Below are 27,552 nucleotides of genomic sequence, written 5' to 3' on the forward strand. Positions count from 1 at the left end.
GTCCTTCAGGACAGGCCTTGTTTTTCATAATTTTATTCTCATTCACCAATATGTGTACAATAAAAGGTCTGTCAAGCATGTGCTTTTGATCAGAAAACTGACTTTTACTATCTGATCTGTGGGCAACATCAGTTTCTGTTAGTGTCATCATAATGCTGGAAATTGTAACTTCAAGATAATACCTTCAAAAATATCAATATTTGATATTGTTTTCAATACCACCAGAAAAATTGACATTGAAGGCATACAATTTTATTTTTTATTTTTTTTAAAGAGATAAATAAAGCAAGAGTATCACATGGCAACAGCAACTTTTTTTTCCTTCCTTAGTTGTGGGAAAAGCAGAATGACTATGACATTAACAACCAATGTCCTGTAACAATATATCTATACCCTCGAAAACAGTTTTAAGTGAGTGCTAATGAGTGCTGTTCTGAATGATGAACTAACCTAAATGGCTCAAGTAAAGTAACTTCCATTCAGTGTTACAGAAACTAAATTCATTTTGTTGGGCCCAAATCCAAAACATAAAGTTTAGTAAATGTTTATATAGATGATGTGAAAGAACCACTTAAACACAATGTCTTACAGTCGTGAAAACTATCATGAAAACTACTCAGGTAGTATGCTTACTTTAGTATGTTTCAGAAATATGGAATAATTTATGTTCCAAAAATATACAGAAAATAAACAGTATAAAAATATACAAAATTTATACATAATGCACTCTCTTCAGTCTCTGTGGAAACAATCATATCATATAGATGATGCTGAGAGCATATGAATGACATGCTGTCAGTGGGTGTAGACAAACATAAAATTAAATATTTCGACCAAAATCACCTCAGTGCTTTGACGAAATGTTTGAGAAATAAGAGTCATAGATTCAAATCCACTATGCAAACAGTATATATCTATTTTTAATTCGTAATTTGATATATATTTTGTCATTTTTGTTTTTTAGAAATCTTTTTTTCTCTTGTCAATAGAAAGCCAAAAAGCATGAAGCAGTGCGGTGGATAATGATGTTCGCTATCGGAGTCACAGTGGGTCTGGTAGGTGCATCTGGGATATTGCGGTTTTCTTTGCTGTGTTTGATTCCAACATGTTGCAGATGAGCAGAGAGTGTTGCCTTCATGTCTCTTTCAGGTGGGCCTGTTTGTGGATTTCTTTGTGCGCCTCTTCACCAAAATCAAATTTACCCTGGTTGGTGATTGTATCCTTCAGCATGCCTCTGCGAAATTTGAAACAGCTCAATTTCCTCACACATCAGTGTTCAGAGATCAACTTAAGCTTTTCTGTAAATGAATGCTCAAAGCACAGTCTGTTATGTTTCTGACAGTGTTAGGGGCTAATGTTAGGGAGCCCACTGCTGTAAAATTGTTAAAGAATAATGTTAGAATTAGAGAAAATAAGTCATAATAATACAAACATACAACTACAGTAATTCTCTGGGGAAAAGTCAGAATAATCCCTAAGAATGAATCATGATTTAACAAAAACTCTTAACAATTTGAAAAATACACATAACGTTACAACATAAGTGTAGTAATATTTCAAGAAAGTTGTGTAAAATTAGTACAACCTCTCCTCATAAAATGTGTTTTTATGACTTTTCCTTTTCCTTAAGGGTCTACTGTGTAGGATTTCGTGGCATCTAGTGGTGACATTGCAGAACTGAAACTTCCATATGCTAAGTGTGTAGGAGAACTACTGTGGCCAACACAAAGACATGAATGGACTTATCTAGAGCCAGTGTTTGGTTTGTCCATCCTGGGATACTGTAGAAACAACAAGGCAAACTCTGTGAAAGAGGACCACTCAAGCCCCCACGAAGTGCACCAGTCGGTAACTTGATGCACACTGGCCTAGAAAAACTTTTCCCCATTGACATACATCAAGAAAGAGTAATATGTAAATCGGTAAATAATTTTTTGTGAGCGTCAAAACCCCCGCGAAACGACTTCTATCACTATCTAGATTTTAACCATTCGGGTTGATAACATTTGGAAAGTCTAAAAAAGCTGCAAGATTAAATTTTTTAGACTGCCATTGAAGCTAGTGAGGTGCTAGTAGACTGGGTATTTTACACAAATCTAAACCCAGAAAAAACGCTTTTTCTGCCTGAACGAGGCCCTGCCCCCATGGCTGTATCCAGACTTCTCTCTAATACATTCATGGGACCAGGTCCCCAGGAAAGAAGCCGCTCAGACTTGCAGCGAATTTTTCCCAGTGGCCACTTGTAGTATTGCAGCAAAAAAAAAAAAAATCCATGAAGCATTTTCCACAAAGACCACCATCATGAGACATCAGTAAAACTGTTGTCAGGACTCCTGCACCTGCAAACAAGGTCAATTATTACCCTTTGTATTTTTAATTTTTTGAGCCAAGGTGGTTTTATATTTGTAAAACTCTTCTAGAGCAGAGAAAAGTGATTTAAAAATTGTTGATGTCATCATAATGTGAAGTTTGTGAGCTGAGCGGGATCCTCAAAAATGACTTTGATCCTTTCAGCCTCATAACATTTAGAAAGTCTAGAGGAACTGCATGCCTAAATCACTTTATCCCTATTCAACTTAGTGGAGAGCTGACCCAGAAATTAGCCGCTCTGCTTGCGCAAGATTGTTGTCTGTATCCCTCTACTGGGTCACTGATGCAGAAGATCCAGTTAATTTTAAATTAAATTTTAGTTTTTAATTTTATACCTGTGTAGCAGTTATTAATAACTACGTCAGAATTTGGATTTTGCACCTGTCAAAGTAAAAGGGGCACCATTCTCCGTTTAAGAAAAAAAAAATTATAATAGTTTTAAAACATGTCATCACTTTAATCAATCTCATAATCTGTACCATTTATCCTGTATACATTGATCTTGTTTCTCTCATGAAATAATATCCACAGACAATGACTTGGCGATAAATGAAATATTTTATTTAGGCTAATAAAATGATGAGTATATAGAGGAAGTAGTATGACATATAAAGAACAGTGAACACATGAAAGGGAACCTAAGTGATGTATGTTCAGGTGATGTAAATGATTAATTATGGATGATAATGGGTGGAAATTCGTGACTGTCTAAAGCATGGATGCGCACTGAACAGTAAATTAGACTTTAAAATTCGGCATTAAAGCTTCGCTATACGACATCAACTCTGATCACTAGAAGATGTTATTCTGCCTACTTTTGCCGACCTGATTAGACTTCTCCGGGGAGGTCCAGGTCGTTGCTTCACTCCAGGGGAGAGCTGCGGCGCGTCTTCCAGATGAGGTGACCTGCTGAAAGGCGGCGGCGGCCGGGCAGGTGGAGTCGGTGTACGGCGGTCTTTAACTGGCCTCGGTGTCCGCCTCGGCGAACCGGTAAAAGTCTTTAAACAAAGTCTTTAAGGGCAGGCAACGGATGCTGATAGTTTGTGCAGCAGGTGTTGCTTCTATATCTGTGGCAGAGTTGATGGCAAATCGCAGAGTGTCCTTCTCAATTAAAACTTGCAGAAATAATCAAAAGTAGTCCCATTGGTCTAACAAAGTCACTTTGAATTATTCATTTTGAGTTTACTTAAAACGAAATGCAAGAGTGTCTTTACAGACCAAAAACTGGTATAAAGAAAAGTGTCAAAGAGATTTAAAAAGAAAATGGCTGTTGTGTCTCCAGTCCTCTTTACCAAACTTCAGTCCTTATGTCAAAGACAGGTGACAAACGATTGTTCTTGTAGGTCCGAATGACCTCAGGAGTTCATTTGGATTTCATAACACCCTGGTGTGAACTGGAAGAGACCCTACGAAACTGTTCTCTTTCATGGCACCTTGAGCAGGAAAGTGTCAAAAGCTGACACTTTTTGTGGCTTTAAAGCAGAACCTGTTTGCAGATGTTAACTGGGGATTCAACAAAGTTAATTTAGAACCCTCTGTTAACTCCTCTGGGTTCATAAAACAGTTTCTCTTGACGTGTCCCCCATTTGTACAGGAAAAGTTGAGCTCTGGAGTTCCCTAGAGGGAAAATGTAAAAACCACGCCAAGGCAGTCCGCTTCACCCATGAAGTTTAACTATTTGGCGTCATGCCCCACAGAGCAACTTCCATAGAAATGAAAGAGGCCTTGCCACCAACACTGTATCCGATTCTTTTTATACATCCATGGATTATGCACTAATGAATACATAGTTCTGAATATTATTTTTAATTTCTGCCAGTACATACACCCACTAAACCCTACACACTGGACCCTTAAGACTTAATTCTCATAACATTATCTCGATTAACATTTTTTTCAGCTCTATTCTTGAAACTCTCCTCTTTTTTCCCCCTCTCAGTAACTCTGTACATCTTTACTAGACAGTTAGATATAAACTGTCTACAACTGAACTTGCTTCTCTCTATCTTGTGGTCTGAATTCTTTCAGCACTTTTGTAATGTGCAGAATGTGAAGTTTTTGTACAGTTGTATGCACAGTAGTACCTGGTGGGACATGGAGGGGCAGCTATCATTCTCCATTCACTACAGTGGGTTCTGACTGAAAGCCACTAGAAAGCTGTGCGATTAAAGCAGTGTATAGCAGTGAAAGGTACGCTTTCATTGCGTGTGAATGCTGTTGTGTTGCTACAGTGACAGAAGTCCCTAAAGAGAAAGGGTTGTCCTCAGAGTTGGTGGTTATTCTGCTTGAGCCTAACACGTCCAGCTGTAGAGAAGTGCAGTGACAAAGGCTGTCTGTCTCTGTCTCTGCTGGAGCTCCTGGCTTTCAACATGACCTTCATCTTCATCGCCAGCGTGCTCATCCTCATTGAGGTAAGATTGCTGAGATACAATAGGTTTTCAAATCCCAATTTGAGCTCTTTACTAAAAGTGTTTAAAATCTGTGACTGGGACCTGAACCTGGTAATCACTGTTCCCTCCTTTAATGCTGAAAAAACTCAAGTAAGAAGGACTCCTCAAGAAGTCAAGAAGCAGAATTGGTACCATGAAATTGTAGCGTGAGGCCTCGCCACTGTAGAGACACAACCCCACCTGATCAAAGAACGAGACAAACACACACTGTCTCCTGGACAGGTGTTTATGTCCACACAGTATGTGCACTTAATGTCATCAGTTTAACTTTAAGTTTTAAAGCCTGAAAGTATTTGACCCCATTTCTTCCTCTTATCAATAGATTGTGATGTCAAAGTCAAAAGTCAAAGTCAACTTTATTGTCAATTCTGATATGTATGTTAGACATACAGGAATAGAAATTGCATTACTTCCCATGCCCATGATGAAAATAAGTACAAAGGGAAAAAATAAAATAGAAAAACAAAGAGAAATAATATATATAGTAGAAATTTCTTCAAATTTGGCATAAATGTTTACTTGGGTTCCAGGATAAAGTTCTTGGTGGTCAAAGGTAAATGCCACGGAGACCTTGAATTCTTGTGAAAGCAATATCGCAAGAACACCGAGTGGAAATTTCTTCAAATTTGGCACAAATGTTAGAGTGGACTTAATATGTTAGTTATATATATGTATATTTGTTTTGTGTGTGTCTGTGTGTGTGTGTGTGTGTGTGTAAAGTGCAACTTTACTGGTGCAGGGAGACATATAATGGCTTGGTGGTATTTGTAGTTTCATTTTTAACTCAAATCTGCTGTGACACTAGAGAATACACTAATCTGTACAATCATGTGTTGATGCTAAGATGTTATGTTCTGGTGTCCCATATCCAGCCAGTTGCTGCAGGTTCAGGGATCCCAGAAATCAAAAGTTACTTGAACGGAGTAAAGATTCCAGGAATCGTCCGGCTGCGAACTTTTCTCTGCAAAGCTACTGGAGTCCTGTTCAGTGTGGCTGGAGGTAAAGCCTGAGTCCAAAACTAAAAGTGTACATGTGATAAGCAGCGCAGTTCCTATCAATCAATAAATATTTAAAGGTACTGGAAACACTGAACAAAAATTGAAATGCAACACTTGTTTTTGCTTCCATTTTAAAGGTTAAAGTTAAAGATCAAAGACTTTTTATGCACTCTATCGATATTTCTCTCAAATTTTGTTCCCAGATGTGTTAAAATGCATGTAAGTGAGCACTACTACCTTGTAATTGTCACAATAAAAGGAAACACTAAATTGTGATGTTTGGTAACAACATACTGCCACAGATGGAGCGTGCCATTTGCTACTGACTGCAGGAATGTCCACCAGAGCGTTTGATGAGATTTGAATGTTAATTTCTCTCCCATACCCCATCTCCAGTGTTGTTTCTGAGAATTTGGCAGTTCATCCAACGGACCCCAAAACTGTACATGAACTGCACATTTAAATACAAGAAGCTGAGAATAAGTTTGTACTTTTACTCCCAATGTTTTAACTACACGAAGCTTATTATACTTATGTAGTCACACTAGGATTTCGAATGCAGGACTTTTACTTGTACTTTTTCATGTTGTAGTGGTACTTTTACTGAAGTAAAGATGTGGGTATTTCTTCCATTAAGACAAGTTTGCAAATGTGTATGAAAGATACACAGTCCTAGAAAAAAATGTCTAAATGTCTGAATAAATGTTATGGACAAATGACATCAATGATAAGGTTAAACAATTACTCACCCAGTCACAAGAAAGACTTTTGTGAAAATCTATGTCCAGTTGTGAAGCAGTAACCATTCGTGCCAAGTTAAGCACACAAGAAATGATAATGTAGAGCCACCATATCAGCTGTGACCTTTAGCTAACATTGGAGTACAGTGTCATTTATCAGGATATGTTACTGAAGAGTAAATAACAGTGAGTCATCAAACAGAACCATCACTGATATACTGCAGATGGATGGACACCTCTGACGCACTCTTTGTGTGTGTGTGTGTGTGTGTGTGTGTGTGTGTGTGTGTGTGTGTGTGTGTGTGTGTGTGTGTGTGTCTGTCTGTCTGTCTGTCTGTCTGTCTGTCTGTCTGTCTGTCTGTCTGTCTGTCTGTCTGTCTGTCTGTCTGTCTGTCCACTCAGGTCTGTTTGTAGGGAAAGAGGGTCCGATGATACACAGCGGAGCTATTGTGGGAGCTGGTCTTCCTCAGGTACTCTCAACACCACATCAACAATCAGTGACAATAACAATGAGTATACTGCTTATATTGACATTACAATTTTTTTTATTCAATTCAATTTTATTTAGAAAGTGAATTATCACAAATCACAGTTTTTCTAAAAGGGCTTTACAGCATACGACATCCCTCTGTCCTTAGAACCTCACATCAATGAAAAACTCCCCCCAAAAAACCCTTAGAATGGGGGAAAAATGGTAGAAACCTCAGGAAGAGCGACTGAGGGGGGATCCCTCCTTCAGGAGGGGCAGATGTGCAATAGATGTCTAAAAAAAAAATTAAATTACAGTAATGTTTCTATTTTTTATATTCTTATATACAGTGATTATAGGATTCATATGTCTTATTTTATCTCTCTCTCTCTCTCTCTTTATATATATATTTATATATATAGATATAGATAGATAAATATATGTGACTCACATCATGGCTTCAGCTTGCTCTTCAGATGTTTTGTCCCTCTATTAGTTTCAGAGCATCACTTTCAAGAGGATCAAACTGGACTTTCCATACTTCCGCAGTGACCGGTATGGCTGCGTGCACACTCTGATTATCAAAGACTGTGCACTGTTTACTGCTTCTCTGACAGGGGGAGCAAATATTGTGAAGCACAGCTCATGGTGTAGTTTTGACTGTTTTTCAGGGACAAGCGAGACTTTGTATCAGCGGGGGCTGCTGCTGGAGTGGCTGCTGCCTTTGGTGCTCCGATCGGTGGCATGCTCTTCAGTCTGGAGGAGGGCTCCTCCTTCTGGAACCAGGCCCTCACTTGGAAAGTGGTACGTTACTGTATTCAGTGAAAACTAAGACGGTTGAAACATTTGTGTTCTTTCCGCTGACTCTATCGTTTTTGTAGCCACACAAGCAGCGCTGGTCGGTCCAAGTGTCACTAAAGAAGTACTGTATTTATTCATTTATTCAATGAGCTGATGCCAGTAGCACCAGCTAGTCACATGCTGCACACAGGCTTGTGCGATGTACATCAGATTAATCACAAAGATGCTATATACAACAATCCCATCTGTACTATGCTATTTTCTTTTTCTTTTTTTTTATTGATGCATAAAGACAGAACAAAAAGAGTGAAACATTAGCGGATTTACAGGTACAACCACGGTATGAACAGGGAAAAGTAATCAGAGAAAACAAAAAACCCAACAAAAAACTGACAAATATTTGCAATAATAATATCTGGCAAAAACAGTTAAATTTGGTAAAATCTGTCAAATATGGCAACCATATTTATGTGTGTAATTGTGTGTGTGTATGTGCAAGGAGAAAAAACTATGAACTACAATGAAATAAAATAATAAAATGACAATACTATTAATAATAACAAAAATCCAATTAATAATAACAATAGAACATATAGTGATAATAAAAAATGGTAATACATATTTCAGAAAAAAATAAAATGGCTTAGTGGTAATGGTATGACAGATGTGAGGTAAAAAAAAAGACATGTCAGTAGTTGTAGATGTATGTAGTATAGAGGATACTTGCAGGGATGTTGAGGTGCTGACCTATTTTCATCACAAGTTGTTGCATGAAATGGTTGCTCAAGTTCTCTCAAGCATCCATACTGATGCACATTCACATTCAATTACGTTCTTTTTAATCAGTCAGTTGAAATGAGTCCATGTAAGGGCCATCACCAGGTGACAAGAACAAGTCAGCATATGTGGCCAACACTGAACCAATGATCAGCTGCTTTAGTAATGCATTCCTTAATCACATCTGAATAAGAATGTATTATTGGATTCACATTTGTAAAGAGGGAAGCTTTCCAGTGATTAGTAGCACAAGTAATGTCTGCCTCAGTATGTCAGTGAGAGGCTGTGTTTTACAGTTAGACCATACATAACATGATGTATGATTAACTCCTTCCCTTCCTCAGCTCTTCTGTTTCATTTTGTTTTAGCTCTTCTGCTCGATGTCAGCCACTTTCACTCTCAACTTCTTCCGTTCGGGGATCAACTTCAACAAGTGGGGCTCCTTCCAGCTGCCTGGTCTGCTCAACTTTGGAGAGTTCAAGGTAAAGAGTCCATAACTGAAGCAGTCTCTTCATTTGATACAGTATATGTGTTATTCTTAATGTTTTTACTGATAGCAAAAAAACAGTTTTTTGAAAAATAAAATAAAGGCTATTGTCAACTCAACAATATTTAATTTTAAAAAACCCAGCCTAAAATATTAGAAAGTGTCGTTACCTCTTACCTCAAAGCCCCCCATCTCCAATGATCTATTTGAACTGTTTCAGTCTAGATTTCATTACAGGACACAGCACACGCCCTCCCCTCAGATTTTTAAACATTCATGTCACATTAATGCAGTGCAACAAAGTACAAAAAGGTGACAAATTAGGAAAGTTGTAACAGTTCACCTAAAAAAAGGTACTGTAGAAGCAGAGTGGAGGTTTTAGGCACACCTTCACCAACTTCCAAGGTGCACAGAGAATGAAAAGAGTCTAGAAGAGGTCAAAGACCCCCGCAACACTTGTAGTTTGAGACAACTTTATCAGACCAATCTGCTTTGGCTTGTGGCCTTCTTCAGGGTCATTGTGACGAAGATGATGACCCTGAGGAAGGCCACAAGCCAAAACACGTCAGTCTAATAAAGTTGTTCCACAAACTGCAAGTGTTGCTGGAGCTCTTTGACCTCTTAAAAAAAGGTATACATGCTACTAAGCAGGTTACAGGTGTTTTAGACAGTCGACTTGTTTCTTAAATCATACATTATTCTTAGTAATTCTTATTAAATGAGTCAAATTAAATCGCCCCTGCTGACAGGCGATGATAACAGGAAACCATAGCAGGTGCAGCTGCCGACACTTTAAACAAATTAAACAATTATCCAGCCCAATAATCCCCAAACCCAAAGTCCCTAATAGTCCCCAAAGTTTCCAAAATTGTCACTTGACAAAGTCCAATCCCCTTATCGTCCCAAAAGTAGTCAAAAGAAGGAAAAAGGAACCAAAAATGGAAAAAAAGCTCCTCTTGGCGAGGCCGGTTGAAGCGTGATGAGATGCTGTAGTTCAGACCATACGAAGCCACGCAATGTCACCACACGTCCTGTTGGCAGAATCAGTCCTGGTGTGCAGTAATCCACAACAGCTACTAATGAATAATCCACAATTCGCCATTGAATCCTTCAGCAAAAAAAGTATTTGGAACTTCTGTACTACCAGCCTCCACAATGCAGACTGCTGACACCACCTCCTCTTTTTTCCCCTTATTACTTTCTCTTATAATACATCAGCTGATTAAACATAAATAAACAAATATATACAAACTTAACAAACATAAATGATGTCAAGTCCATGTCCAACTGTGCCCTAATAAATCGGATAAATAAATAGTCAACTAAAGATACTTCTGAGTTCAGTATTCATTCCAGTGACAGTAGAAAAGAAAACCTTAAAACATGTCTCTGTCACATAATGCCCTCCTCTTAAAGGTAGACCCAGGTGACTTTTACAAAGTGTTCGCTAAGTTTTAACAAAGCATACAAACAAAGACCACAGAAAACAGTGAGACATAAACATATCAGAATTCACCTTCTGCCAGTTTGGTTTAACAGAGCCTTCCTCAAATATGTAATATAATGTATTTGAAGTAAATGAAAAGATACAAAGAAAGGGGAAGTTATGGATTTTGTATTTTTTTTACTTCTAAATGTGTCCCTTTTTATCATTCTGTGTCCCCTCTCTAAATTCAGAGGCTTTTGCAAGTCTGTGAACTTGTTATAACTTGTTATAATTGGTTGTCAGCCTGATCTTATATGTGAGCAAAGTCATTTATGCGTGTAACTCTACTGAGAACCTACGTGCTCGTCAGTGTTCAGAGGGAGACAAGAACTGCCACCTGTGGACAGCAGTGGACCTGGCCTTCTTTGTCCTGATGGGGGTGGTGGGCGGCCTGCTAGGGGCGCTCTTCAACTACATGAACAAGGGCCTGGCCAAGTATCGCATCAGACATATCCACCCCAAGGCCAAGTTTATCAGGTGACTGCTACATCATGTGTGCACACAGGGAACAGTCCAACATCATGCCTGTCAGCCACACATACTATCTGTCCTAAATATTGCTTTAATGTCAAAAGGTGACACGAATTTCCTTTCAAGCACGTAATGACAGAAGTTGATCTGATGTCTGCACTCTTACCAGAGTTCTAGAGAGTCTGCTGGTTGCCATGGTGACAACGGTGGTGATATTTGCAGCTTCCATACTGTTGGGCGAATGTCGTGACCTGTCCTCCCCTACAACCCATAACACCACGGTAAGTATCAGCTCTTTGCTCCATCATTAACAGAACTGTGCACAAGGACACTGGCTGACTCTTCAGAGGCTGACTCCAGTCCTCCTCAAGTCCTCAATTGCACTGAATTCTTTTGCCTCCATAAAAAGGCCTTATAGGGTAAATAGTCTTACGTTTAATTTGCAAAAATCTCATCTTGTGCCTCCTCTAGTTAGTAATGTAAGTACTACATGTCTTATCTCACAATGGACAAGTGCTAATTTTAGCAAAAAGATATTTTTAGGAACTCCTTTAAGGATGTTTTTTGTAGGATCTTAGGACATTTCTAGGATTTAAGGACTTGGATTGTAGGATGTTTTGAGGATCCTAGGATGCCCTGTTTTAGGGCATTTCCAGGATTTAGGAAATTCATAGGAATTTAGGATATTTCTGGGATTTTAGGATGTTTCTGGGATTTTAGGACATTTCTAGGATTTTAAGACACATCTAGGAATTTAGGACATTACTAGGACATTAGGACATTTTTAGGACTCTCCCCCTCTCTTCCTCTCTCTTTCTCTTCTGTCTCTTTCTCTTTACTATATGTCATTTTGTCATCTACTGTAATCTAATTGTTCTTTATTACATCTATTGCATGTCTGTCAAGTCAAGTCAAGTCAAGTCAGTTTTATTAATAGAGCCCATTATCACAAAACATGGTTTGCCTCAGAGGGCTTTACAGTGTACGACATCCCTCTGCCCTTAGACCCTCACATCACCCAAGGAAAAACTCCTGAAAAAAAAAACCTGTAACGGGGAAAAAAAAGGAAGAAACCTCAGGAAGAGCAGTAGAGGATGATGAGGGATCCCTCTTCCAGGACGGACAGACGTGCAGTTTCAGAGTTTCTTTACAGTTGTGCTAGAAGCCAAGGTAATGCCATCTAGAGAAATTACATCGTTAGAAAAAGAGCTTCTGAGGTGTTTGGGGCCAAGAACAATAACTTCAGTTTTGTCTGAATTCAGCATCAGGAAATTATGGCTCATCCAGGCTTTTATGTCCTTAAGACATGTTTGAAGTCTAGATAGCTGATCAGTTTCATCTGGTTTCATAGATAGATATAATTGCGTATTGTCAGCACAACTATGGAAATTTATAGAGTGTTTTCTAATTATGTTGCCTAGAGGAAGCATATATAAAGTAAAAAGGATTGGTCCAAGCACAGAACCCTGTGGCACTCCGAAGCAGACCTTAGTATGTGTGGAGGGTTGATCATTGATGTGAACAAATTGGGAACGATCTGATATGTATGACTTAAAGCAGGCTAGTGCCATTCCTTTAGGGCAAATTAAGTGTTCCAGTCTGTGCAGTAAGATCTGAAATGTCTGTAGGTCCTGAAAAAGGGATCCCTCCTCAGTTGCTCCTCCTGAGGTTTCTACCATTTTTTCCCCGTTAAAGGTTTTTTTGGGTTTTTTTTTCATTAGTCAATGTGAGGGTTTAAGGTCAGAGGGATGTTGTACTCTGTAAAGCCCTCTGAGGCAAATTGTGCTTTATGATAATGGGCTTTATAAATAAAATTGACTTGACTTGACTTTGGGACATTTGAAGGCGGAATTCAGTGTGGTCTAAATTTGGTCTTGAATAGTATGAAATTGAACTTGGTGAGCGTTGCAGAAACACAGTCCCAGCAGACTCTCGGCATCATGTATTTATGACATCATATTAATGTGTAAGTCTGTTTGCAGCTGTCCGGCAGTGAGGACATCAACTCAACCATCCGCCAGTTCTTCTGCACTAACAAGACCTACAATGACATGGCCACGCTTTTCTTCAACCCACAGGAGGCAGCCATCCACCAGCTCTTCCACCAGGAGGGTGAGACAACACACACGCACACATGCACACGCGTGCGTACTCGTTAGTTAATTCATTTTGAAATCCCCCCCTTAAATCTCCTTTCACGTAAAGACTGTTTAATTTTCATTTCTGTGTTTTTTATTTTGCCAGTAGGTTTTTTGGGTGGGGTCCAAGCATAAATGGTGTTTAGTTTGAATTATTAGATTACATTTTGAAGACACTTCAATAAAATCAAATACATTTTAGTTCATATCTTGCAAACTGTTTATCGCATCTTCAGATGTTATGTGTTCACAATAGAGCTTGTCTAGTGGTAAAGCCAAGTAACAGTAATTGAAAGGATTACAAAAGTGCATATTTCTAAAGGGAAATTGCGAAGCCTGTAAAATATAAAGATTTCATTAAGTTAATAAAAAACATAAATTCAATTTGCAACATTACTGGTGTTTCCCTGGTGTCCTCTGTTCTAGTCTCTCTCTGAGTGTTGGTTCTAAGAGGCTTGTAGAGAACATTCTGTAATGACCAGCTACCCCCTGTTCTTCCTGTCAGGCACCTTCAGCCCTGTGACTCTGTCCGTCTTCTTCCTGCTCTACTTTCTGTTGGCGTGCTGGACCTACGGTGTGTCTGTACCCAGTGGCCTCTTCGTCCCCTCACTGCTCTGTGGGGCAGCTTTTGGACGTCTGGTTGCCAACATCCTCAAAGTGTAAGAACAATGTTCTCCTAATGTTCAAATGACCGAGGTTTGGCTGTCCCCCTTGGGTGGCTATGGAATGTCATGAATATCAAAATGATTTAGATTTGTATTTTGTATTTGTATTTTGAAAACAGAGCCCAGAAAAAAAAGAAAAAGTCATCACAATCTGACCAACAACTGATTCAATCTTTGATGGGTAACATCAAAGTTATAGCAGAGTCAAGTGGATGTCAGAGGTTATATGTGGAGAGAGAGAAAATTAAAAAAAGAAACAAGCAGGAGAGCCAGTTAACATCAGCTCTAAGCAGCTGGTGGCCACAACTAACATCTAATGGAGGTTACAATGCGTTACTTTATGATGCGTCAAGCTCTGTTAAAAAATATGAGTATTGGGTGTAGATAAATTATAATGTTCTCATGATGTGTTCAATGTAATCTTATAAAAAAAAATTTTTGGAGACAAAGTTGTGTAGATGTGTACTATAGTGTATTTTTTTTCATGGCACAAAATAAGAATAAATAAAAACAAAATAAACAAAAACAGAAAAATCAGTATAGGCTATTGTCCAAATAGTTATTTTAAACCTTGGTATGGGCCCAGAATTACAAAATTGGTGCATCCCTAGTTCAATAAGAAAGTGAATTTGTACATTTTGTTTTGAGATTATTTATTGATTGTTCATTGATAATTGATTGATTTGGTTATTATAACACATGTAGGCTCCAACATGTTGCTAGTACTGAAAGCAAATTTGCACATATTAAAATGTGCATGAATATTTGGGAGTGTAGGCTTGCCTTGAGCATCAAATGTGCTGGCAGCAGCACTGCTCGTAAACACAGTGCAGCATTTAGCAGCTGCAGAGAAATGAATGCTGTTGCTTTGTGTCTGCTGGATATGTGTTAGCTGACACGTTAGCTTGTGAGGCCAAAAAAAATATTCTTGCATTAAATGAAGAGTTTTCAACTCATTTTAAAGGTTAGATTGCAAGCAGTGTGAACTCCTGCTTCCTCCTGCATCCTCCTGCGTCCTCCTGGGTCCTTATGCTAAGCTAGGCTAACCATATCCTGACTCCAGCTTCATACTTAACACACGAAAATAAAGAACCCGAATACACACTTCTCAAGCTGTTAAACTTCTACTTTAACCCTTTAACTGGATTAATATCAGTTTTGTTTTGCTGGTACACACATACACACACACACACACACACACACACACACACGTGTATATAGAAATGCATATGTATGGTCATTTTCTTGTTTATGTTTTAACTTTTTTTTGTTGCTTCTTATTTTGAGTAAGTTTTCTTGTAAGTTTTTACTAATTTCTTGTTAAGTTGCATATTGCCTACTGCCCATGCTTTTGAAAGAACTCAAGCCAATTTGCTCAGGTTTTAAAGTGTTGAGGAGAAAGTTAACAGAAGCCCATAAAGAAGTAACATCTCTGCTGGTGGTACAAATCCACAGTCCACATGGTGGAATCTGCTGACTGGATTTTTTTTTTCTCTCTTAGTCTTTTTCACTTCCTGTGCTGTCACACACAGACTGGAGTGATCCTGCTTCTCACTGTGTGTCTGTCCTCTGTTAGGAAAATGGGAATGGACATCTACTCAGGGACCTTCGCTCTCATTGGAGCAGCGGCCTTCCTGGGAGGCGTGGTCAGAATGACCATCAGCCTGACTGTCATCCTCATTGAGTCCACCAATGAAATCACATACGGGCTGCCCATCATGATCACTCTCATGGTATACTGTCACAGTCTATATCTTCTACCATTATTACATCAGCCATGGGCTGTTACGGAATGAATAGGATTCTGTGAAATGACTTCCTGTTTGTCCTGAGAGGTGAAGAGACGTGTTGATGAGTCCAGTCGTGTGTATGATCCTGTCATGTATTTCCTGATCGGTTCATGTGGTACTTAGTTTCGTGTTGTTTATCAGGTTGCCAAGTGGACTGGAGACTTCTTCAACAAGGGCATCTATGACATCCACATCCAGCTGAGAGGAGTGCCGCTGCTGGAGTGGGAGACTGAGGTGGAAATGGACAAGTAAGATTTGTAGTTATACTCTGGTGACTCTCGTTACAGCATCTGAAGGCAGCAGGTATCTGTTCCATCTGCACTCTTTAAGTAGACTGATGGTGTCCCTATGCTGCAATATTATTGAAATGTCGATAAATCACAATTGCGAGATGACTGCATTTCCACTGAGTGATATTATTAGTCTGTCAGTAGTAGCTTTTTCATCACATAAAACAGACAAATCAAAATTTATTTAGCACTACTGGATGCTTAATAAACTTGTGCAGTATACATGATGACTTCTGGATCTTTATAGACAAATGAATACAACTTTGGGAGTCATCATCTACTCTGTGCAGGATATTTGAGCTGCTGTGTTTAGTCATGAATTCTCTGTGATCTCAGTCTGTGAACCTCGCCACCAAATCACCAAACAAGCATCACAGTGTCTCCTTTAAAGACCCATCCTGGGCGACCTCTGACAGTGCTCCTCCTTTGTGTGTTTCTGTCACTTGTGTGTGTCATCAAGGCTGACAGCCAGTGACATCATGGAGCCCAACTTGACCTATGTGTACCCCCACACCCGGATCCAGTCTCTGGTCAGCATCCTGCGCACCACCGTATACCACGCCTTCCCTGTGGTTACTGAAAACCGGCAGAACGAGCGGGACTTCATGAAGGGCAACATCCTGGTCAGCAACAACATCCGCTTCAAGGTACATCCTGAGCCACTTCACATTTATAACCCACAATGCCTTGTATCCAGAAGAGGGGGAGTGTCCCACATCAAGACATGTCAGCAGACAGGAGTGACCTTGTGGATTTGCAGCATGTCTCTGTTGATGCTGCCAGCTGAGCAACAATGTACACTATACGGCCACAGCAGGAGCATAAAACATCTGCCTATGTGTGTTCTCGCTGTTATCAAACTTCTGTCCTGTTACTAACCTTCTCTCCTTGTCTTTTCATCTTTCTTTTTTCCTTTTTTTTACCTGAACTAGTTTCATAGCTCATACTTGTAGAGGCGTGTTCAGCCGGGTAACCAGTGGATACAGGTAGAGGACTATGTGTAGTGCCAGCAGCAGTGGACCGACCCCAGTTTATTTAGCTCTGTCTATTACAGGGACAATCACCTGCCTCCATCCTCCCCTTAGCTTAGTATGTCCCAGCTACACAAGCAGCACTGCATTTCACTCCAAATGTAGCATGTCACTCACTCTGTGGAGAAGAAACAGCACAATCATCTGCTGAATTCTAAAACACAATTAGATTTTTTCCCCCCATAAGTTTCAGAGTGATAAGAGGCAACATGATAACATATAACGTGGTGACATGTGACAACAGACATTTTCTGGTTTTCTCAGATTTTGCTATACCATTCATATATATATATATATATATATAAAGAGAGAGAGAGAGGGAGATAGGCATTTCTTCCTGACTGCTTCGTGGCTTTATCACAAGAGCAGTTACATTTCCAGAGAATATATTTGATCAAGATATATATTGATGTTGTAATATAAAATCACATGTAGGCTAGCCTGATAGATGATTATATCCTTTTGATTCAAAGCCTTTTGATACACAAACAATTTACTTACTTTCCTATTGAAATCAGTCAATGAATTTACCACCTAACACCCTCTAGGGTTCATAATAAGAGCAGCCTTTTGGATTTCTTTGCTAATATGTGAATGTGCCTCAGCAGGTGATGAAGCACAACAGGGATTTTGTCTCAGGATGAATATTAAATGTGCGGATGTTTCTGTAAGAGATTCCTCTCAGTGTGTGTGAGTGTTAGAATGGAGCTGGGCCTCAAAAACCAGATATGTGTGCACCACCACAAACTGATTAATCAGTGTAAACTTGCTGCATGTAGAAATCCAGTGTTGTGTCCCGTGCCGGGGAACAGCGGCGGCGCTGCCAGTCCATGAAGTCGTACCCATCCAGCGAGCTGAGGAATGTTTGTGATGAACAGAACGCTGTGGTGGAGCCGGCAGAGGAGGGAGAGGACCTGCTGCAGCAGATGCTGGAGAGGAGGTATGACACACACACACACACACACACACACACACACACACACACACACACACAAACACACAGGTAATACACTGTATAGTACAGTAGTACTGTATACTGTAGTGCTGTACAGTCCACACTAAAATTGAGACTTTGCTCTTTAAATTATTGTGCCATCACTATAGTGTTATTATTCAACATAAAGGCAACACATACAACACACAACACTGAGGAAATGTTTCATATTCATATTCATGCAATTCATACTTTTGGCCTTTTCATGTCCATCTTCAACACTCCTACGCACATAATCAGTGGTAATATTACTTCCCAAAATTTACTAATTAATTTGGCATATACCTCCCACTTTGGCATTTACAATTTAAAAAAAAGAGCACAAGAAATATACAAGTATGAAAAAACAGTAACAACAACAACAACAACAACAACAACAACAACAACAACAACAACAACAACAACAATAATAATAATAATATATTAAGCTAAAGTTAAAAACAAAACAGAAAGAGAAACAAACAATAAAAAAACAAACAAAGCCAAAGCAAGGAAACAAAAAAAGCAATAACTAAATTTCTGGCATTGCCCGTAGTAACGGGACCATTTTTTATTTAACTTGTACATTTACAGCTATAACCTTGCTATGAAAAGGACATTGATTAACTTTTTATCTTTTATAATGATGAAAGTGTTTTTCGTAGTGACATTCTTTTTTGTGATACATTTTCATCAAATCCCAAGGGAAAGCACAGTGAGGAGGTGTTTTCATGTTGTCCAGCAGAGAGCAACAGAGATCTCTAAAAAACAATTCACTTATTAAAGTTAAGATGCTAAAGAATTTTTATTAAATGTTTTTCATTCAGTTGTCAGTTAAGTATTGCACAAATAAAAAGCAAATATAAGAATGTGCATTGCATTTTACTTTAAGTTTTTTTCTGATATGTTGAAAACAGCACAAAAATGTATAAACTAGCACTTATAGTGATCACAAATGATCAGTCTGAGCAGATGGTTATTAGAAAAGTTTTTTTTCTTTTTCTTTATTTCTGATGAAGATGTATCAGAATCAGAATCAGAAATACTTTAATGATCACAATGGGGAAATTGCCTTTTTAGATTATCATCTAATTGTCATTTGTATATTTATTACATGAATCCTTTTAAAAATAATGTGCTGTTTCATTATGCCACATGAGGGTGGCTTTAGTCACAGTGCACATCACAGTTTCCCTGTGCACGTTTGTTTTCTGTCTCCATCACCAGCAGCCATGACTGTTTGTCGTTGTCTGTTTGTTGACGGCTCAGGGCCTGCCTGGGGAACGTCAGGTTTTACCACTGCATCTTTTTGGCTCCTTTTTGGCAGTTTGTGGTCAGGTTTGAGGAGACTACATTGTCATGATTTCAGTGTGCATGCAGTGGCAGCCTCAGGTAGCTGGCTGGAAGGAGACAGTTTACCACAAAGCAAAGGATCATGGAAATAAAGTAACAAAACATACAATGACTGTAGTTTGACAGTTTTTCCATATGTCATGTATGAACCAAACCTAAATGAAGTTTATCATTGCAGTTGTGATCATTATGAGCACTGTTCTATAATACAGCCTCATTTCCAATAAGTTTGGACGTGGGACGCAGTGTGTAACATGAATAAAAAAGAATCCAATAATTTTCTAATCCCTTTTGATATATATCCAACTGAATATGGTATAATGTTAAGATATTTAATGTTCAACTGAAAAACTTCATTTTTAGGCATTATGTTTTCAGGTTGCCCATGCATACATACATATATACTGCAGATCTTGCATTCTTCTCGTTTTTGTGAAAGCAATATCCCAAGAACACCATGAGGGAACTGCTTCAAGACTCGATGATGAGCTGATTAGATTTTTGGTGTTCAAAGGTCAAGGTTACTGTGACCTTGCATCTGTTGCATTCTCGTGAACACAATATCTGTAGAACTCCGAGAGGGAATTTCCCTCATAAAACATGTTTTTGGCCAAAAGTCGCATGCTCAAAAATTTACACAAATATCTAAAAGGATATAATGATAAAGTTCTGACATTTTATATCCAAAAGGTCAATTGTGACATCATTGCGTTCTGCAAAAACACTTTTCTGTCCATTACTCAGCTTCATATTTCAGGAACAGAAGGGGAGATATTTGGTCAGAGAGTAGGTGACACTGATCTTTAAACTGTGCTGATTGTAGAGATCTTCTGTGAGTAAAGCGTCCATGTTTTCACAGACATGGATGTAAACTGTAAGTGCAACTTGACCGGTGCATGGAGGCGTACAACTGCGTGGCAGTATTCCCGGTTTTTAATCTAAATTTTATAATGTGCAAGTTACCAATGATGTCATGGGCACTGACACCTCTTCCCTTTACCATCACAGATGCTTTGAACTTATAGCTGGTAACAGTCAGGATGGTCCTTTTTTCTCTTTTGGTGGGAGGATAAGACATCCATGGTGTCCAAAAACAGTTTGAAATGTGGACTCTTCAGACAGCAGCACACTTTAGATGGTCCATTGTGTCCTCCTTAGCCAGAGGACACAATGTGGTATCTGTAACCAGGTACCGTGTTTACCTGTGTAAGGTTCCAAACAGGAGTTTTTGATTCTGCAACTTTTCTAGTCTTTTGTTTGTCTTGTCCCAACTGCTTTGGAATGTGTTGCAGGTTGAAATTTAATATTTATATTTAACTTTAAATATCTTGTTTTTGGACTGTATTCAATTGATTAGGTCAAAAAGAATTTGTAAATAATTGCAATCTGTTTTTATTTATGTTTTACATGTGAGTGTCCCAAATTTTTTGGAGTTGTAAATTTAAAAAGTAAATATATACTAAGCTGAATATGGTTGTTGTTTTGTCAGAGACTTTTCAAACATGACAGCGTGCTTGAAGCATCTGGCTTCTGTCAGAGTCATCGTACTGACACAGGTTTCCTGTGTTCGTTGTGTTGTTGCTGTCCACATGCAGGCACGCTCCCTACCCCAACCTGTACCCAGATCAGTCTCCCAGTGAGGAGTGGACCATGGAAGAGCGCTTCAGACCACTCACCTTCCACGGCCTCATCCTGCGCTCCCAGCTGGTCAACCTGCTCATCAGAGGGGTCTGCTACGCTGAAAACCAGTCGGTCAGTCACACACACACACACATACGCACACACACACACACACACACACACACACACACACACACACACACACACACACACACACACACACACACACATATTTACTGTATTACAGTTAATGTGTCTGAATAATCCCATGCGGGACAATCGGACACATAAATAAAATATTTATTAATTCATTCATTCATTCAGACAGATACACACACATGTATTTTTGTGACCAATTTTTCTGTATCAATCCAGAGTGCCACTCAGCCCAGGCTGTCCTACGCAGAGATGACTGAAGATTACCCACGTTACCCTGACATCCATGACTTGGACCTTGCCCTGCTCAACCCCCGCATGATAGTGGTACGACCAGTTAAACACATAGTCAGAAGAGAACATTCAGATTGGAATAAAACTTTTCAGTTTCATTTGAATAAGATTTTTTTGATATTAAATTAAAAATTGTGTCAGTAAAGGATGATGTTCTTGTGTTCCCAGGATGTCACCCCCTACATGAACCCAAGCCCCTACACCGTATCACCCAACACCCACATCTCCCAGGTGTTCAACCTGTTCAGGACCATGGGCCTGCGACACTTACCAGTGGTTAACGCTGTTGGAGAAGTAAGTAGTCATCCCAAAGAGTTCTGTTCCAAAATGTTTGAGGGTTTAGTTCACCCACTGTGGGTTTTTACACACTGATAAGTTCTGTAAAGCCTCATTCCCACTGCACAAAAAACCTGCTAACCACTGCTTACGTTTAGAAGGTAGAAGGTAGAAGGTAGATTTATTAGGCTTTTTTTAAACAAACTTTAAAGAACAAAATTTAATTTGTTCTTGATCCTGCTACATCTTTGGAGTTGAAGGATGAGTTCATTAAAATCAGCAGCTACTATGAAAATTTCATCTGGTTTGTTGCTGCTGATGGCATCATTCAATTCCTGCAGTGCATTTTTTTAATTTGTATCAGAGTCTTGTGTCCTTATGGCTCCCAACAAGGTCCACCCATCGAGTGCAACAGCTTGATCCAGGATATTGGGGGTTAACCATGTCAACCATGTCTCTGTGAAGATGTGTGCAGAGCAGTCTCTGATTTCCTGCTGCTTAGTGAGCCTCAATCACATCTCATCCACTTTATTATCCTGCGACTGGACATTAGCCAGAAGAAGGTTTGGAAGAGGTACAGCTCTCGGTCCAAGCCGGGTTAGCCTAATCCTGATGCTAGCTCTCCTCCTTCTCTTCGTCCATCGCTTTTCGGTTTCATTTCTCCCCTCTGGTCTGACTGGCCGCTTGGCGTATGCCATTGATGGGGATCCTCTCGGAGTCTGCTGCATTCAGTCCAAACCTCACACAACTTCCCTGATATTAATGAGTAATAAATATTAATAATAATACAATAATAATAATAAGTACTTCTCTATCGTAGAAAAGTTGTGCTTCAGCAGAAGGGGCAATGGAGTTGAAAAATTGAAAAATATAGCAAAATATAGCAAAAAACTTGTAAGGATTTGAGGAGCTACAGGCTGCTGCATCTACATGCACTGCCATTTGTCTTTTTAATGCAACAGAAACACGTACGATTGTCATTCACACTCAGGTCAAATGACATGCAGTAGTCACAGATTTTATCACCTCCGGAAGTGGGAATGCAGTTTATCGCCTTTATTTAGTGGGTTTTCCTGTGTTTGAGAAACCTGCCGCGCAAATTTTGGTGGGAAAGGAATAAATCAATGTTGGATCTGGACATAGGAGAGAAATTATGGTTGTGGTTTTTGTTGTGTCTGGCTAAACTCCTGTTTATTGTCTGCTGTCTCTTTCAGATTGTTGGAATAATCACAAGACATAATTTAACCCACGAGTTCCTTGTGGCCAAACTGCGACAGCACTGCATCACTATTTGACCCGACTCTGGACATTTTGCTGTCCCTGTGATCTGGACTCTGTTCAGCCTTGTCCTGAGCCTTTGTCTCTGTCCATTCCTAACAGCATGCACACTCTATCTGTGGTACAGTAGGGAACATGGTTTTCCAGTAAGTCAAGCCGCTTGCTCTCATTTCACTCAAGTCTCACATGGATTGTCAGCCGTCCTCCAGCCGAGCTTCGCTGGCAGGACAAAAAACAGGCACTGGGTGTCCTGCAGCACAACCATATTTGACCTTATCATGTTGATCTGCACAGAAAAGGTTTTACTTTTCACAAATATTTCCCACACTATCCATACTAAAAGCTGAGAATTAATTGCTGTGCACTCAGAGGAGTGGGGGAGAATCCATTTATTGATAGAAGTATTTCCGACTCTTTTTGGACCATCTGGTTGACCTATGACCTCACATTCCAAACAAGTTATCAAGCGACAAACAGGTTGCATATCGAACAGTATTCATCCCTGCACATTTCCTACATACTCTATACTTTACCTGGTACCTTAATCTTGTTTTGTTTTCTTTCCTTCTTCTTTCTCTTTGTTTTTTTTTTCTAGCTGTCTTCTATGAATTTATGCTGTTTGACTTCCGGGTTAAAGCTTGGCGTGTGGACTATGGAGCATGTGCAGACCGCCTAGGCCAATTCAGGTCCAGTTGAGGCGTATACATGAAAAAGTAATTTGACCCCCAACTGCATTATCTCATTGTGTTAGTCAGACTCTGAGAAATTCAGTTTCAGTCGAACTAAAATTTTCACATGTATTTTAAAAGTCCAGTTTTAGTCGGACTAACACAATAATTTGACTTTTTCTAACATCACTAAATGTAAGCAGAGACTGTAGGACCAGATTGGTTCGGTGGACACTGGGTGTTGCTGGTGTGTGTTGTGCTTTCATTACTGTCATCGTAAGCTTGTTGTTCACTGTATAATCAGCCCTCTGTTAACGTAGTGACACATGAGCTTACTAGCTAATGTTGATGTGTAGATATCATTGTCAAAGAAACAAAACCCACATGCAGCACATCATTAAAAAAAGCCTCCTCAGTGCCCTGCCACGGCTTTTTTCCGAAGAAAAACACTAATGTAGCTTTTATCAGTTGTTAAAATAATTATCCATGTTTTTTATCCCTTAGCTCATCCAGAGAAAACATGACGCCAGCTGGAAAGATGTATTCAGTGATTTAAACAGGCCTGGTGCTGAGCTCAGTGACCACTGTCTCTGCTGGTTGGAGACACAGATGACAAATTACAGCTTTGTAGGAAGAATTTAGAATGAAGGAGTCCTAGCCTCAGTTATAGTTAGCGAGCTACCTGATTTCATCCATGAAAAATTTGCGACAGAAAAACAGCTACAAATGGCTGTAAGTTTGGACGAGACGAGTGCAGCTGTACAGGTCGCTGCACAGTTGTGGTCTAAAATTCACATACACTTGTAAAGAACATGTATGTCAGGACAGTTCTGAGTTTCGAGTAATTTCTCTTAATTTTTCTTATGGGAAGATAAGAGCACATACTGCTTTATCACAAAACATTCATCAATTTTGGGTCTTTTATGAATTTATCATAGGTCTCCTAAAAAATGTCACTATATCTGCTGGGTAAGAAACATACATTCAGTAATGCTAATATCTGCTCAGATGCCCCCTAGGCTTTTTCATCTCAGCTAGGTGCTTTTGGTTGCCATCCATGTTCTGGATGGAGTTTAAGTCAGGACTTTGGGACAGTCATTCCAATCCCTGTATCCTAGCCTGATTTAGCCAGTCCATTACCATTTTTGATGTGTTTTTGTGCTCATTATGCTGCTGGAACGCTCTACTCCGTTCAAGTCCTCCTAGCTGATGACCTAATGTTTTCCTGAAGAATTTCCATTTTCCTTTCAGTTTCTGTAAAGCACCAGTTCCACTGTCAGCAAAACAACATAGTATGTGCACTAATCATCCCATTGTTGAAAAATTGGAGAAATGATTTGACTGCTATGACATACATTTTCTTTACAAGCGTGTGTAAACTTTTGACCACAGCTGTGAGTTGGCTTCACTCTGAAATCTTCACTTCACTATTACAGCTTCTGTAAATTCACTTTACTGCAAATGAGGCTGGCAGGGCGGATGCTTTACGGATTAGATATTAAGTGTGTAATTATAACAGTTCATATTCAAAATTTTGTTTTAATTGCCCGCTGTGCTCACACACTGTGGTCTCACACAGTGGATGTCCTGATGTCCTGTCAGCTTTTCTCTTTGCTAACACAAAATGGAGAAAGCTAGCAAACTGCAGAACAAATGCTCACCATGAACCTCCTGAGAAGAAATCTAAAGATGCATCTGAGTTGCGACACAACAAATAGAAAAATCTTAGATGCATCTGTATTAATTAAGACATTTCATTCTGAATTTGTTTAAATTGTTAAAATGTGAAAGAAAACTACCTGAGTGAAACATCACCTGCAAAGGTTTCCTTGCTACCTGTATGAACAGAATATTTTTGTTTTTTGACCTTATGATTATGCTTTATCATCATTGTCACTTTAGCACTTTTATTTTGGACTGATGTCTGTACATTTTAATTTTCTGTGTAACTAACTGGAATATATGCACTAAAGCAGGCCAACATGCAGTCACAGCCTGCAGCTGAACTAAACCTCAGTGGTTCTTTGAAAAGTTATCTTAGTGACCTTTCCACGTCATTCCAAGTTGGACATACAGTAACATTTGTAACCACTGTAACCACAGTAAATACACACTGGTAAATCTGACAAGTTAAAAAAAAAGTCTAGGAAAGAAATTGCCTTGAAAAATGTAAGTAAATATAATAATCTTAACTTACGCGTACTTGATATCTAATTGTTATTAAATCAGTCTTTCTAGTTTTATAAACTTCAGTAAACCAAGTTTGTTGTGCTGTATATCTATCTAGTAATATTTGTATTTTCTTCAACATGTTAAGAAAACAGAACTCGCAGATCTCCACACTCATTAGCAAAATCCTCACTGAGATGAACACGTTAAGTCAGACTGACTTTAAATAAATACAGCTAAATTTAAAGTAAATGTAACAAATAGATGTTAAGTAAACATAAGATTACTTAAGATTAATAGTTAGTTTAAGTTATATTTACTTTCATATTCCAGGCAATCAGTTTCCAAGATTATTTAAGGTTAGATCAACCTGTCAGACTATACAGTGCATTAGCTTTTAGTTTTGCACTCATGATATGTTACATTATTTTCACTGTCATTCAGTTGGTTCTAACAGGACTGAATGTTTGACAGGCTCGGCTGATGTAGACCAACAGTTTGTCATGTCGTAGGGGAATTTTTGAACTGCAAAAATTCTGTTTTAGTAAAACTAATGTGTAAATATTTCATGTTAGTCCTCTGCTATTAGACGTTCAGCAGTATAGAACGTTTCTGGTCCTCGTACATGGTTTTATTTCCCTAAAAGGGACTGAAAATGTGAGCAAAGACAAGTTAAAGGGAAATGTACCTTCACTGATGGACATGAAGTCCACTGTTTGTCAGGTTGATGGACTGTCAGCAACCATGATTGCACATGGTACATCAAACATTCCTTTATTTGTTTCTTGTCTCCGCTTTATGTTTTATTTATGAGATTATTTTTATACAATTTTCTTTTTATGATTTACTGCCTGTGCTGTTAACGTTTCACTCTCATGTAATTGATGTTCTAAATGTATAATATTGTTTACAGTCAAGGCATTGCTCCCTTGTTGTTTTAAAACCATTATTATGTTTCCAGTCCATTTTAAATACATATGGCATGGCAGGTGGTGTGCACAATATGAGATTAAGAGAAACAGTGACAGTTCATGTCCTACTGTGAAGCCAGACCTGAGGGACTATTTGCCAAATACTTTGAATTTCATGTGACCTGTGAGGAGATTTAGGCAGTGCTCTGTGCTTGTTCAGGAATTTGTAGCTTTCACAAATGAAGGGAAGTGGCACAGGGAAAAAACGCTGCAGTGGTGGAACAAAAAAGCAGAGAGACCTCTGTCTTGTGCCTTTATGATTATTTAAATAAAGGTCTTTATGTTTTGTCAAGCAAACAAAGTGTGTCTGAGTGTTTTTTGATTTAAAAAAAAAGACAGGGACGAGGCTGTACAAATGACTCCTTGATTAAGTGATCTTTTGATGTAAAGAAAACTAATCAGCAGATATTTTGTCAGTATAATAGCTGATGAATAGAAAAACTTAATCAGGAGATTAATAATGAAAATAGTTGTTAGCTGCCATCTTCACTGCAACTGATAACTAAGTGTTCACATACTAACAGTGTTAACAATGGAAAAGTGACAAAGTAAAGTACACTGAAAGGGCACAGTGTGCTGTTTATGGTACCCTTACTACCATACTATTGAATGTGCCAGAAATAGATTTAATAGCAGTGCACTGATATACTATACCAAAGCAGAATGCCAAAAATACTGAATCTGGTAGCATTTTGCAGTATGGAAGCCAGCATGCTTTTGGGGTTATTCTGACCCACAATCCTCTGTACAGCAGAAAACGTGTCACATCGACTACATTTATAGATGACAGCTTGTTAACAGCTGACAGAAGCTGCAACAGCTGCAGCATCT

At 38.9% G+C, this 27,552-nt stretch overlaps 1 protein-coding gene across 1 annotated transcript in view; it reads left to right on the plus strand.

The window, feature by feature from the left end:
- Positions 1–27,022, plus strand: part of clcn6 (Cl-/H+ antiporter 6) — a 30,112-nt gene extending 3,090 nt beyond the window's left edge. The window contains exons 5-24 of the mRNA XM_042492075.2: positions 990–1,055; positions 1,150–1,216; positions 4,675–4,781; positions 5,693–5,819; positions 6,961–7,028; positions 7,524–7,582; positions 7,699–7,831; positions 8,974–9,087; positions 10,889–11,055; positions 11,219–11,330; positions 13,032–13,161; positions 13,693–13,846; positions 15,429–15,585; positions 15,784–15,890; positions 16,393–16,579; positions 17,743–17,903; positions 20,885–21,041; positions 21,285–21,392; positions 21,528–21,653; positions 22,850–27,022. Coding sequence (XP_042348009.1) covers positions 990–1,055; positions 1,150–1,216; positions 4,675–4,781; positions 5,693–5,819; positions 6,961–7,028; positions 7,524–7,582; positions 7,699–7,831; positions 8,974–9,087; positions 10,889–11,055; positions 11,219–11,330; positions 13,032–13,161; positions 13,693–13,846; positions 15,429–15,585; positions 15,784–15,890; positions 16,393–16,579; positions 17,743–17,903; positions 20,885–21,041; positions 21,285–21,392; positions 21,528–21,653; positions 22,850–22,930 — 2,388 coding nt within the window. The 3' untranslated portion in view covers positions 22,931–27,022. The remainder of the gene's footprint in view (positions 1–989; positions 1,056–1,149; positions 1,217–4,674; positions 4,782–5,692; positions 5,820–6,960; positions 7,029–7,523; positions 7,583–7,698; positions 7,832–8,973; positions 9,088–10,888; positions 11,056–11,218; positions 11,331–13,031; positions 13,162–13,692; positions 13,847–15,428; positions 15,586–15,783; positions 15,891–16,392; positions 16,580–17,742; positions 17,904–20,884; positions 21,042–21,284; positions 21,393–21,527; positions 21,654–22,849) is intronic.
- The last annotated feature ends 530 nt before the right edge of the window (positions 27,023–27,552 follow it).

Source organism: Plectropomus leopardus, chromosome 9 (assembly GCF_026936395.1).
Source record: "Plectropomus leopardus strain MGB_pleo_1.0 chromosome 9, ASM2693639v1, whole genome shotgun sequence".
In the NCBI taxonomy this organism is placed as follows: domain Eukaryota; kingdom Metazoa; phylum Chordata; class Actinopteri; order Perciformes; family Serranidae; genus Plectropomus; species Plectropomus leopardus.